Source organism: Drosophila hydei, unplaced genomic scaffold (assembly GCF_003285905.1).
Source record: "Drosophila hydei strain 15085-1641.00,03,60 unplaced genomic scaffold, DhydRS2 tig00008128-arrow-arrow-pilon, whole genome shotgun sequence".
NCBI classification, from domain to species: Eukaryota; Metazoa; Arthropoda; class Insecta; order Diptera; family Drosophilidae; genus Drosophila; species Drosophila hydei.
Genome location: NW_022045838.1, coordinates 1357160 through 1371747, shown reverse-complemented (window position 1 = coordinate 1371747; position 14588 = coordinate 1357160). Strand labels below are relative to the sequence as shown.

Here is a 14588-nt window from a genome sequence, read left to right as displayed (position 1 = left end):
TATCAATCAGGCGCTGGGGCAGGTTCCAACAATGGGCAGCAGTGCAACAATGGGGCAGACATGCTTAGAAAAAAACTGTGTTGGCAAAATATACCATTGTAGTAGCTGTTGCTGCTGCTGTTGCTGTAGTTGTTGTTGTTGTGGGGTTCCACAATTGTTGTTTTGGCTTTTTGGGTTCTTAACGCACTTTTCAAAGGCTCTGCGTAACCCTTTTCTTTGACACAATTGAGTTGGCAGCAGTTGGAGCAGCCTCAGTCTCAGCTTCAGCCTCCGCCCAGTTTCTCGCTCTCATTCCCCTTAACAAATGCCGCCTCATTTGCGCCTGCTCTGATTTTGTTGAGCTGCGTCTCTCATAATTTGACAAATGAGCGCCGGCAACAAAAACAAGCATCGCCACCTTTTTGACAGGCCACGCAGGCTGGCAGGCTACTTATATTTACAAGCAATGAGTGGGGCGAAGGAGGGTGCTACATGATGAATACCCAGTGGCTGTCAGTTGCATTGGCCTCTGCGACTTACTTTTGCTGCCTTCTTTGCTGATTTATTTGACAATCATTTGCAGAGCAGCCCAGCTCCAGCGCCCGCACCAGCCCTCAGCGAGCGACTATAACAATGGGCATTTACGTGAAAAACAAGGAAAACTTGTTTTTCTTCAGCTTTAGCTTCAGCTTTGGCTTCAGCATCGGCTTCTCATTTGGCATGCAGAGCGTAGAGCCACATGCGAAATGAGTTCCAATTAGCTTTGTTTATTCGGAATGCAATTAATTCGCTCTAATTTATCTGGGCCAAAAAGGAAACGTGGCCAAGAACTGTAGAAATAGGGAATTAGGGAAATGGGGAAATGGCAAAATGGAAAATGCAAATGAAAATTGGCGCTGTATGACAACTTGTGAGCCGTTGGCTTTTCATTCAAGCCAAATTTTCTCGCTCTGCTTGGCCTGCTGATTAGCATTTCATACGCAGCAATTCGCAAATTTGGGTCAGTGCTTTGCTTTTTGGTTGGCTTAGCTTATGCTTTGCCTTCCTTTTTTTCGGGTCTGTTGTTAAGATTTATGCGCGCTCCACATTTCGGCCATCCTTCAGAGTTTGCTTGTCAATTGTTGAAAGATTTCATAAATGATTTCACTTCTATTTAAGTTGCGTTCGCTGGGCAAAAGTTTTTGTTTTTCCTTGGGCACGAGCACTTGAACTTTGGAGTTGGCTAACGCCTCTGATTAGCATTTAGTAGGTCAACTGTCAACTGTAGCGCCATCTGGCGTCGATTGCCAAACGCAAAACTTTGCTGCTTGACGGCAAAACTTTGCTCTCTGTCTCTCTCGTTCGCTCGGTCTTTATGTTTAACTAAATCATATTATTATTGCATTAACGCAACTAAAGTTTCTGTCATATCCTTCGACATGGCTGTCAGAAGTGCGTGAGGCACGGTTTTTGGTGGCGCGCCCTCATCGAATGCGTGCCACGCCCAGCTACTCAAACGTTGACCCAGTTCGAAATTATCAAATGCTGGCAGGCACTCGCTGCTGCAGCTTTCTCATACATTTTTCATGGCACTTGCGAGGTGGCTCACCCCTGCCTAAAAAACCAGCTAACACATCCTTGTAGTCATGTATCCTTGTTGCTGTTGCCGTCGTGTAATTTGCCTGAGATACTCGCAGAGCACAGCACAGCAGCTGCTGGTTACATGAAAATTTCGCATGTCGCCAAGGAGCAGAGCCAAAGGATGTTGTTCTCGCAGGATGTGCGCAGACATAAGCTCTTTATGGCATACGCTTTGGAGGTTATAAAAGTGTGTGCCAGTGTGTGTGTAAGTGCCTGCGTGTGTGTGCTCTTAACAACACCACTTGCCATCGCATAAAAGGCTTAATTGATATCGTTGCGGCTGTCGGGCATACAACATCTGCCTAGAAAATGGCAAAGACATTCGAGCAGATCATCAGCCCGCCACAGCCTCAAGTTTGATGTTCGCATAAAAATTAGCCTTAAAATTTATATAAACAAAAGTTCATATTCCGAATACTTGTTTCAACATCAAATTGGTTTATGTTCCAATAAATTTTTAGGCTTTTACAAATAGCAACAGTCATTTGTGTAGCAAGATAAACTCGAAAATGTGTTATGCCTGTCAAATGATATTCCATTTTACAAGTATTTGGGAAATGGAAGTGCTGAAAATGAAGCAAAGTCTATTTGACGTGTTGCTTAAGGAAATGAGCTAAGAGTTATAGAAGTTATTTGTTTCTTTGTTCGAAGAAAGTAATAAAATAAAATAAAATATTTAAAATCAACAATAAAAATGTAATTTTTATACATAAAATTTGGCTCAACAATCTGTAATGTGTATAAGAAATATTCAGCTTATATTTTTCTCTGCTAGCATACCCCTATTATATATTAATTTTTTTTATATATGTCATATGCTTTATTAGTCTAGGCTTATTTGAAATTGTATTTATCAAAGAAACTTTTAGATCAGGAATTTTTGAATATAAAAATTTATTAATATATTTTTATAAATATATTTTACTAAAATAACTTTTTAAATAATTTACTTTTACGAACATATCCCTAATGAAAAGTGTTTCACAGTAAACTGAACTGATTCCTCTTTAAGAGCATGTTTCATATGCTTTAGCATATTCTTAATTTAAGCCTTATTTAGCTTATTAAAAAAGTCTCCTTTTAGAATTATTTGATTGGAGAATCGATTCCTTTTGCTTTACTTTTGTGTGCATACCCCTAATGCCTAATGGCCTTAAACGTAGTTCAGTAAACAAAGTTCCTCAACAAAAATATATGATGATCTAATGAGCTCATATTTGCTTTACTTTTGCTGGCATACCCCTACCTAAAAGTGTCTCATAGTTAGCTAAACTACAAAAATGATTGCTTAAGCCGAAAAAGTTTCATTTGCTTATGCCTTAGTCTTAGCCATAGCTTTAACATAAAAATCTTTGATTACTCAATCGATTAGCTAATGTTTACTTCACTCCTGCAGGCATACGCCTAATGAAATATCATTCAAGTCTAAATTAAGTTTCCAAATATGTGATTAAACAAATTAGGTAAAGCCGTAGATTATTGCTTTAGCCAACCTTCCATCCACACACTCAGCTAATGTTTGCCAATGCTGAGGTTCTGTGGAACCACGATTCTTACTTTGATTAACCATCAGGGTTAATTTGAAGTACATTATCTTTCACTCAGTGGCTGCTGCTCGTTACGCATGTCATCATCATTAGCCAAGCGAAAGTAACTTTTAGTCGAAACACTTTTTGGTGGCTGACGTCAACTGCCAATTAACTGCAATCGCGACGCTTTAGTTAACTGAATTAGCCCTCAGCCTTCAGTACGCAGGGCTCGCAACACATTCGAGTGGACCAGACAGACGAGCTTCACTGAGAGATGCTTTGCGAAAAACTTTTGCTCAATTTTTGCCGGCACTTGGCACCCGGCGTAAATCAACTACTTTATGACTAGGATTTTAGCATGCCTTCCCCTATCTTAGGCCCCCTACGTTCCGCTCTTTTATGGAACCTACCAAGTTCAAGTTGCCGCTGAATCGTAGTCAGTTCCAATTAGAATTTGCCTGGGCTATAGCAGGTCTCATAAATTCTTGGCGTCTGCGGCGGCGGTGTCAAATAATTTAACCTAATTTGACACTTCAAATATGCGGCTTAGGGCGGCAACGTTAGCGTGCGATGAGGGCGTGGCTGGCCTGTCTGTACTTGGCCTTATCCTAATTTAAGTGTTGCCGCACATTTTTGTGCGTATTTTCGTTTGGCTCGTTATGTTGTCCGTTTAATGTATGCGAAGAGCCAACTGCGTACACCTAGCCTCCAGCTACTCGGGCGCCTACACGACCTGCGGCAAGGACAATGCGAGGCCCGCCTAATGCCGTGTTGCTCTGTGGACATTTGTTTGCTTTTGTCTGAGACATTTGCGGGGCCATTTCGGGTGGCTTCGTGTGGGTCTCTCTGACTTGTGTATTTATTTCATTAATTTCCTGACACACCCCACACATAGATTAACCTACCAGCGTGTTGCACTGAAGGAGATCCGGCTGCAGGAGGAGGAGGGCGCCCCATTCACGGCCATACGGGAGGCGTCGCTGCTAAAAGAACTGAAACACAGCAACATTGTGACCCTGCACGACATTGTGCACACCCGCGAGACGTTGACCTTTGTCTTTGAATATGTGGTAAGTGTTCGTATCGCTACTTGGCTCAATAGCTAATCAAGTTTTCCGCTTTCCCATAGAATACCGATCTATCGCAATACATGGAAAAGCATCCGGGTGGCCTGGACCATCGCAATGTGCGTCTGTTCCTTTTCCAGCTCCTGCGCGGCCTCTCCTACTGCCACAAGCGTCGTGTCCTGCACCGCGATGTTAAGCCACAGAATCTGCTAATCAGCGACTGCGGCGAACTGAAGCTTGCCGACTTCGGCCTGGCCCGTGCCAAGAGCGTGCCCAGCCACACGTATTCCCATGAAGTGGTTACGTTATGGTACCGCCCACCAGGTGAGTGCAGCTCAAGACATGCCAACAACTTGATATAATTGCGTATTTTCATGACTTCAAACTGGGTTGCCAAAGAGCTTAATGAACTAGTTCAATTGGAGCTTATGGCAATACTTGAACAAGACTTTACTGCTTAAATATGATGAAATTACAAACTTTACTGTTGAACTAGTTCATTTGGCAGGAACTTTTAGTTATTTATAGAAGCTTATACTCAGTTCAAGCAAAATAATTGAACTAGTTCATTTGCTTGTTCTTGCAATTCAACTGGAAATTTTGAGAAATGAAAATTTTAAACTTCATAGGAAAATATATTTGTGCATTAATAGAAAATGTAATGAACTAGTTCATTTGATAATCTTGAATCTACTCCTAGTGAATGAACAAGTTCATTTGACAGCAATAAAGTAGCCCCTAGTTAATAGAAGCAAATAATAAGTTTAAATATATTTAAAATTTTTAAGTCTTAAACTGCATATGAAGGGTTGAGTTTTCCGAATGAACTAGTTCATTTGCTAGGTTTGGAATTGAATTTAAGAACTTTGAGTTATATACATTTTTTACTACATATGAAAGTGTATTTTTGTTTTAATGAAAAATGAACTAGTTCATTTGACCCAGACACAATTCTAAGTCGTTTTCTAATAATTGGTTATTAGTTTAAGATTCAAAAATATAGATGTATGCATTTTATGCTATTTTAAAATTTATTACAAAATGAACTAGTTCATTTGAGAGTTTGACTTGGGGAAGAACTTAATAACTTCTAAATGTTACGCACTTGAATACTATAAACAGAAATCTCTTTTCACAAATGAAATTTTCATGTTAACGTGGTTCTCCCTGCTAATCCCCAAGCTTAGGCCAGACCGCATTAACAAGTTCATTTGCTAGTTATGCAGCACTCGAAGTTCAAGCTTCAACAACTTTCAGCGGAAATAAATTTACCAGAGTTATGTTGAAAGTAGATTAATATTGGTTTTTCGGGTTTTTCCATTTAACATTTTAAGCTTTATTTTTTTGCATAGAGCCGAAAGCAGATTAATTTTAATATTCCACTAAATAGACAGCGTTCAATGGGTAAACAATTCATTAAGCTACGTTTTTTCCGTGCTCAACAAATTTCTCATCAATTTGCAGCGCTAAATTGAAAAAAGCACTAAAAGGAGAATGATAGAGAGAGAGAGAGAGGGAGGGAGGGCGAGCGAGAGCGAAGTAAGAAGAATAAAGTTAATTTTTTAATATGCAATTCCCTCGACATAAACAGTTTGTGCGAAGTCGAGTCGACTGCCAGCAGCCTGTGCACAACTTTAGCTCCAGCTCCAGCTTCAGCTCGAGCTACTGCTGCTCCCTAGGCTCCCGAGTGACCTCAACGGAGCAAGTCAAAGCATGTTAAACAAATTTAATCTGCACTTCTTAGCAGCAGACGAGGCAGCCTCTTGACCAGGCTAGAGCAGAGCAGCAGCATCTGCAGCCAAGTGAATGGATATATGCAAACGTGCGGATGTGGTTTGGTCAACATTAGAGCAGGTGGACCGTCGGTTTAGCCCGCCTGTGTGTGCAGAGTACTTTGTTTAGGGCCAGCCGAGATAAGCGTTAAGACGACCTCTGCATGGCTGTCAGTCAGTGTGTCAGGCTGTCAGGCGACTACCGTTCCTAACAGCTGTTTATTTATTTAAAATTGCAATTTATTTCCATAGAAAAAACTACATTTACCTAACGTAGCTAACCACCTAACTCCCTCTCCCTCCTATCTCTAGATGTACTGCTGGGCAGCACGGAGTACTCGACGTCGCTGGACATGTGGGGCGTTGGCTGTATATTTGTGGAGATGGTGACCGGTATGCCGACGTTTCCGGGCATACGTGATACATACGATCAGCTGGACAAGATATTCAAATTGCTTGGCACGCCCACCGAGGACACGTGGCCGGGCGTAACACATTTCCCTGGCTATAAACCGCACAAGCTGGGTAAGTAATTGGCCAGCAATTGCAGCGGCTTCTGTTCGAAAAAAAAAAAAGAAAAAATTACGGAAAACTTATTTTAACTTCATTTGCCTGGGCAGGTTTCTATCGACCACGAAAACTGGGTCACAATTTTCCACGGCTGTACGATATTATTGAGGGCGAGACGATAGCGAACGCGTTCCTGCAGCTCAATCCCGAGCAGCGCATTGGCGCCGACGAGGCACTGCAGCATCCCTACTTTGCGCAATTGCCAAAGAAACTCTACGAATTGCCAGACGGTAAGACATTCAATTACATATATTAAATATTTACAAGTCGCGTCGCATTGTCCCCAACTCCACAGTCCGGAGTCCAAAAAGAAATCCAATTAAAATGCAACACGATGTTTTGTTTGTCCTTCCTGCTGCTTGTCCCAAATTGAACTACACAACTCAGTTGAAGTTAGTGCCACAAACTTGGCCTTGTTGCTGTTTGTTTAACTAATGTCTGCCTGCCCAAGAGCAGCTACCTACAGCAGTCTGGCACTGTCTGCAGCTAACAGTAATTACACTTTTTGTTCTTTAATTTGTGTGCTTCGGCTGAGGCGAAAAAGTTTCCATTTGCAACAAGTCCGAGTTGGCAGCGCCACGGCGAAAGCAACTAGTTAATTTGCCACAAGACACTTTGAATATGCCCAAAATAGGAGCGAATCTAAGAAAGAGACGAAATTTATAAAGAGAGCTGCACGGAGAGAAGTTTGCTGAGTAGAAGTTCTTTCTTCTGCTCTGTTTCATTATATAAAATTTACTATTCGTCTATGATAGGCTTTAGCTGCTTTCTTTGACACTAAGCAGCCAAGCTTTGTGAGCTCTAACAGTTTTTAATATTCGTCAAGCCAAGGCTTGATTCATTTTAGAGCCGACTTCTTTAGTACTTGTCTAAATATATTATTGCCTCTAATCATACTCTTTTGCTTAACAATAATAATAATAATAATAAATTTAGTAATTTTTAAATAATAAATTTAGTTTTTATATAGTAGAAGTTAATTGTCTAACTATAGCAATAACTTGCTTGAAATATATCCATGGATATAGTTTCCTTTTCCTTCTTTTCTTGATGCAATGAAAGCAGGCAGGATTTTTGTAGTCAAGATTCCGTCAGTTGTCGTGCTCAGCTCAAAACTGCATTAGAATAAGTAAAGCTCCACCAAGTCATGTTTTTTCGAAATATTCCAAGAACAGAAAGTTTAGGAAACTGCAACTGAACCTATTGCAAATAAGAATATGAGATTGCAATGGCAAAGCTCTAGGTATTTCCTAGTCGGATACTCTCGACTAGACCACTCTTTCTTCTGAGAATATTTAAAGGCAATTGAAAGCAAAATGGAGCAGTTGCAGATTTTCAATAATTCCATGAACAAAAACGCCGCCAGTTGCAAGCTAAATATTTGTGGACCTTAGCATAGGACACATATCTGTTTGAGGTTCTGCTTGAGAGCGATGGTAGCCGGAGATTTTATAGCAGCAAAAGCCTTGAAAAACCTATAGAAAACTATGGCTTTTATGCTTGGCTTGTGCTATTCATATACAAAGACATGTGATTTGTAGTATTTAGCATAAATTTATAGCACCATGCTTAAGTATAAGTGAACACAAGTAAGTGAAGAAGAAGCTGAGTAATAATAAAACTCTATTAAAAAACAATAGGCGAAGGCTTAAGAGATTGCACCATAGACCATAGACCATTGACCATAGACCATAGATCATAGACCATAGATCATAGACCATAGACTAGTATTAGTAGACTAGATTAGTAGCAAAATGCGCAGAATTGAAAATAAGGTTTAGAGCTAAATGCGCTATAGAGTCTAAGACAATAAGCAGCAATAAAAAAAATCGAGCTCTAAGGTACATGAGTCAGCAAGGCGCTGCTACGCCTTAAAGCGCTTTCATACAGTGTCCGCTATAGAATCTGCATTTCTATACACTCCAATTACTTATATACTTCATGCTTATATAAAGTCTCCTTTCTAATATCCTCGAATTACCATTTGGCCATTAGTCAAGTGGCAGCGCAAATTATTCTGGTCAAATCCACATGCAGCTAAAGTCGTTTAAGCAAAATAAATTTGTGCTGAAGTTTTTTGTGCGCGCTGCCTTAATTTAGCTTGCTTCGATTTGCAGTTGCAAATGGGAAAACATTTGGTGGACTAAACGGAATACGAAACGCATTGAACATTGCAATTTGCCAAGTGCATTTAGGGCCGGCAGAGCAGGCAGACAGCATCCCTCCCTGATGTCCATTTAATGGCTGTGCAGCTTAATGTGCACTTAAAATGTGATTAACGTTGATTTGTAAACACATCTGTCTAGCTCCCCGACTATTTACGAACTCTTGTAAATATATGCTAATTTTGGTCAGAATTGTAAACAGCTCTGATTTCGCACAGGTGCACGCTCATTAGGGCAAAATTTCAGCTTTATAGCTTTTGGGGTTTGTTCATCGAAGGGCGCCACTCGCCCACCCACTCTTGTGGTCGCAGCTTTAACAGTTTGTTCAGATAAAATCAATTAAAACGCAACAAATGTGCCGCATTTATCATGTCGGCCAGCCGGATAAGGTCAATGCACAGCCAAAAAGAACCGCAGCACTTGGAGCGTGTGAGCACTGCGGTTGTGCAGCGCTGTGGGCGTTGGGCGTGGCACATTATGAGCCACGACTCGTTAGCGCAATGAAATTTGCATTGCAATTTAATTGTCTGGCCTGGGGTCTGATGGCAGAGCGAGAGCGAGTGCATTAAATAATGGTCCGTCATAATTTATATTTTAATTAACAAATATTTGAATAAATATGCAGAAATTCATATAAATTTAATCATATATCAATTTATTGCCTTGCAGAAACCTCAATTTTTACCGTGGAAGGCGTGCAGCTGCACACGGAACCGAATCGACAGAATAAATGAAAATTAAAGCAGGTCCTCTCAGTGGATGGCGTACGTTTCTATTGTTAGACCCAAATATTATAGTCCAACAACAACAACAACAACCCAGCTAAACAACCCACAAAAGCAACCCAGCAAACAACTCAGCAACAAACAACAATTGGAAGCCATCAAAGTCGCGTCTTGAACCACAGTCAGAGACAGAGACAGAGAGAGAGAGTGAGTGAGTGAGTGTGTGTGAGAGAGACAGCAGCATTTCAGTCAAATATATCGTGCCTGGGCATACATTAGTTACGTTTTAGTTAGTTAGGCTATATTCACGTCATCTTTAATAAGCATACTCAGAGTTTAGTCAAATTTTCGCTTTGTTTCTAAACTATTTTTTATACATAAACAAAATTTATAATTTAAGCAAATTGAATTTCCTGTTCTCGCTTTTGTTTTAATTATATAAAATCTGTAAATTTCTCTGTGCTGTCCAAATTGATTTGATTTGTTTTCTTTTTGCTCTCAGATCAGATGTCCTTTCGGTTATCCTCTGTGTTCGTTCACTCGAGTTTGTATTTCTAAGTAGTTGCATTGACTAAGCATAACTTTCCTTATGGGCATCTAGAGCCCAGCGCCTTGGGCCATCTAAGACAAGTTTAGATCCAAACCTCAGGCCCAACTATAGTTCTCTTACAATTCAATTAGATTTACAACTAATGGAAGATGTTAGAAAACGGATCATATAAAACCTACAAAATATATATAGACACATATATATATATGTATATATATATATATATATAAACATATATATTATGTACATCTTCCTAAACTGCGAACAACTATTTAGCGTGTATCTTCGAGAGTATTCAAGCTTCGGCCAGCCGATATTTAGCTCTTGTTTCACTAATGCACTATATCATTATTATTATTATTATTATTAAAATTATGATTATAATTTTTAACGCTCTTTTCATATTACAAGAAGAAAACTTTGCCGCGCTGTTTAAGTGATAAATTTTTAATTATTATTAATTAAAATACAAATAATAAATGAATTTATGTATAAAGCGAAAAACCAACAACAACAAACAAAAATAAACTTTAAAAATTTATACTACATAATTTTATATATATATTATTTTATTTTCATTTTCATTTGTTTTTTTATGAGTTTTTATTTTCAGTTTTTTGCTGCTGTCCCGCAAACTAATAAATGAAATCAAACGAAATCCTAGTAAATAATTAAGAGTAAATAGTCGAAGTAGTTACTTAAAAGATTAAACAGCATCAGGCGAGAGATTTGGGCGTGTCAACGAAGGCGAATCGCATAGTTAAACTCAATTTAAAAACTAGATTTGAAATGTAGTAAGAGTAAAAGTTTTTAGCAGCAGCAACAAATCAATTCTAAATACAAATAGTCAAACACTAAATCTAAATAAGAACTTACAAAAATAAACCTAACCAAATATTTTACATAGAAACGTAGTCGAAACGAACTCCAAAACAATCCATTTCCACAACTACTATTATGAAACGTTACGCAAAACAAACACAAACGATGAGAGGACGAGAGAGAGAGAGAGAGAGATAGGGGGAGATAGAAAAGTTTCTATAGAGGAGCAAAACTAACTTAATGTGCAAAATAAGGAAATCAAAGATATTTCAAATGGTTTTAAAACGTAAATGAATCAAAAAAAAAAAAAAAAGAAAAGAAAACTGAATTAAATATATAAATAAATATTGGCGTGTAGAAGTGAAAGTAACTATAATAAACGTAGAGCAAAATATGTTAACAAATTATTTACTTAAATCAATGAATCTATGAAAACCAAAAAAACGTGGTGGCGCCATCTGTGGCCCAGCGGCCAAACACTTTTATGAAACCAACAACAAACTTATATCAAGAACATAAACTAATCGAGTTTAGAGTAAAATTTCAATGGAATTATAAGATATTCTACAAAATAGAAAAAAAAAAACAAAACTATTTTAAAAACGCGTTTATCAACACAAGCCGAAACGCGCGCGTTTTAGCAGCGTTTAAAAACGCAAACAAAAACAAAATTATATTTTGTAGTAGAAATAAAAGTGAACTTGAATATTAAAATAAAGTATGAGAAAACAAAAAAAATTTAATGAAAAAACTTTTTCTGTGATTTATGAAAAAAGTACGCAAAACCTAAAACAAGACAAAAATATGCAAAACAAAAAAAAAATAAAATTAAAAGTAAACAAATTCAAACCACATGAAATTTAAGCACACTAGAGCGAAAAAATTTAGATGCTGAGCGAATTCTTTGAAGAGCTAAAAACGCACGAAAAACTGAAAATTCTCAGCACTTAAAAATCGTATAAACATTTTGTATTGTTTGTAATTGAAATGGAAATTAAATCGTGTAAACATTTAGCAGAACTAAATAGAAGAAAAACAAAACGAATACAAAAATAAAAAACAAAATGAATTGGAAAACATTTGCAACATTTAACAATGGCAATGCACTTTTCGCACTTTTCCCATCCCGAGGTTACGTCCATAGTTTATAAGCCAACGAGCCAAATGAACAAAAGATCGAACGAATCGCCAATTTGATTTAACAATTTTGATTTGATCAAGCTAAAGTAAAGGAGAGATAGATGATGATCATAAATCTGTTGAGTTCTACAGTTACACACAGACACACATACATATATCTATATATGTGTGTGTGTGTGTGTAAATTCAGTTTTATTCACTGCACAAGAACAAAGCAAACAAAGAAAAGTAAAAATTTGGAAACGCCGCATTAAGCTAATTAGTCTATATATAAATATATAAATATAATAACTAAAGTAAAGTAATCGCAAATGGTAAGCACTAAGAATGTTTTTAGCTGAACGTGTCTCTAGTTGTATTCTCTAGTAGCTAAGCGGTATGGGTTCCCTTCCAAGAGCCCGCAGGAACGTAAGGTAAAAGATGAATGATGAAATGATAAATGGAAATCTCTTTCGATATTTGAAGACTTGACTCGAGTTGAGGTCGAGGCATAACTAAATTATTTTTAATGCATTGAATTTGTCGTAAATATTTAACGTACCTTTGTTAAAAACAAAACAAAAATATATTAAAATAAATGATTAATAAACAAATCTATTAAATACAAGACGAAGCAAACAAAAGTCAATAGAAATTATAAATAAATAAATCTCTATATATATATATATATATATATATATGTGAATCTATGAGTTCTCTTCGAGGAATCTGTGTAGACATCGCGTGTGTAGTTTTTATGTTTACACTGTAAGCAGTTTTTTGTATAGTTGAAAGAGCAAAGCAACAAGAAAGATAATGAGATGAAACCTTTATTATATATATATATATATATAAATATATATATATGTGTTTTTGTTTCAGTTTTTCGTTTCTTTTCGTGTAAATACAATCTGTAGTTCGATTTCTAAGTAGCGAAAAAGTGAAAAAACCCAAAATTGAATGTTTATGATTTAATACGAATGCATATTGAATGGCAACTAAATACAATTTGAATAAGTTCAACCTGTACAATAATTTAATATTAAATAAAATGCAAAAATAAAACAAAAATTCCAAAAAAAAAATAAAATAAAAAACCAAATTCAAATAGAATTCAGCCAAAACGTTTCAATTACCCTTGGATTTCCACTCAATTCGTAGCTGACATTAGCTGCAGAAAACAGAAATAAATATATGTTATCTATATGTGTGTATGTGCGAGGTCTGCTTCACAAGTATTGCAAGCAATTATTCATTTTATATTATAGAATTGTATCAATGTTTTTGCCAAACCTCAAAGATCACTTTGAGATCTTCTTCAGCTGCTTCTAGTCAATCGTAGCCCAGCTGCTGCCCTTCATAGGTCTCTACAGTTGCGGATATCATGTTAAGACCAAGTCTGAGGCAGTGCTGGCTACCTTTAAATACTAATTTTATATAACATCCATCACTCAATCTTTGTAAGAAGGCAAACATAGCAGACGAGCCAAAAGACGTGCAAGCAAAAGAGCAGATCGTTCGAAATGACCCCAGCGCCTGGCATAAGAGACAAGCATGAGTCTCTTCAAATATCAATAATCGAATATATATATATATATATATATATGTATATATATATATATATATATATATATATATATATAAATGAAACAAAATTCGCATTGCTTCTTAGGCAGACCTCGCATTCGCATCTATTTAAGCAGCTGGCGCATGACACACTTTGGAATTCGAGGCTGTCGCCGCATTGATGAATGTCTCGGTCGCCATAAATAACAATTGAGAAAACTAATAGTGTCTTATGACACCAAATAGAATAGTTGCCACCACTGGCTAATTAACGCTGCCCATTGCAATTGAGCCGCCTCAATTTGACTGCCAGATTGAGCTACATTTCGCAAGCGACTCCCACAATTTGAAGCCGTTGGTAATTATGCAAATGACACAACTCTTTTGGGGCCCAATGGCTGCGAGGCATGCCACTTTTTTCTCTGCATTTTGTTATTATTATTAAATCTTTTTATTTACAAATTTATTGCTGTTGCCTTTGGGCTGGCGTCATCGACTGATCCGTTCATCCGCCTGGGCTGCAGTTGATGTCGCTGTCTGCCAAAGGTCTATCAGAGGCGATGCATCTGCGCACGACTCTGGCCAGCTGGCTTGGCAAAAGGCAAAAGGTTTCCACGATGACCGTTAAAAACCTTCAAAAACCCCATAACAAACAGCAAAGCAAATGCTTTGTAATTTACCAAACAACAACAAACACAACAACAACAGCAGCTAAAGCATCAATGAAAAATAATGACATAATCCGGAAAGCTATAAAGCGTTATCATCTAAAAGGTAACTATATATATATATATATATATATATATATATATATATATTTATATATATTTATATATATTTATAAATAAACACATTCACAAAGACTCATCTCATATTGACTATATAATATAGATTCATATTCAAAGAAGATTTCTTAGAGTTGCTACAGCTACAGCTACAAAAATATGTTTGTTTCATTAAAGATAACGTCAATCGAACAAAAGTCTATATATTTATGCATATAATATATATAATTATTTATTTATATATATAATATATGTATTCAAAAATACAAAACTCATCCAAAAATTTCCAAGACAAAGGACTGATTCATTCCAAAGATTT

At 37.2% G+C, this 14588-nt stretch overlaps 1 protein-coding gene across 4 annotated transcripts in view; it reads left to right on the top strand.

The window, feature by feature from the left end:
- The window catches only part of LOC111601607 (cyclin-dependent kinase 14), a 125007-nt gene extending 115191 nt beyond the window's left edge, over positions 1-9816 (top strand). For 3 of the 4 annotated variants that reach the window (XM_023318272.2, XM_023318274.2, XM_023318275.2), the window contains 5 exons: positions 4024-4198; positions 4258-4519; positions 6280-6492; positions 6588-6767; positions 9372-9815. In XM_023318272.2, the coding sequence (XP_023174040.2) occupies positions 4024-4198; positions 4258-4519; positions 6280-6492; positions 6588-6767; positions 9372-9436 (895 nt within the window). In that variant the 3' untranslated portion in view covers positions 9437-9815. Of the gene's footprint in view, positions 1-4023; positions 4199-4257; positions 4520-6279; positions 6493-6587; positions 6768-9371 lie in introns of all 4 variants that reach the window. The other variant, XM_023318273.2, reaches the window with a different exon arrangement.
- The last annotated feature ends 4772 nt before the right edge of the window (positions 9817-14588 follow it).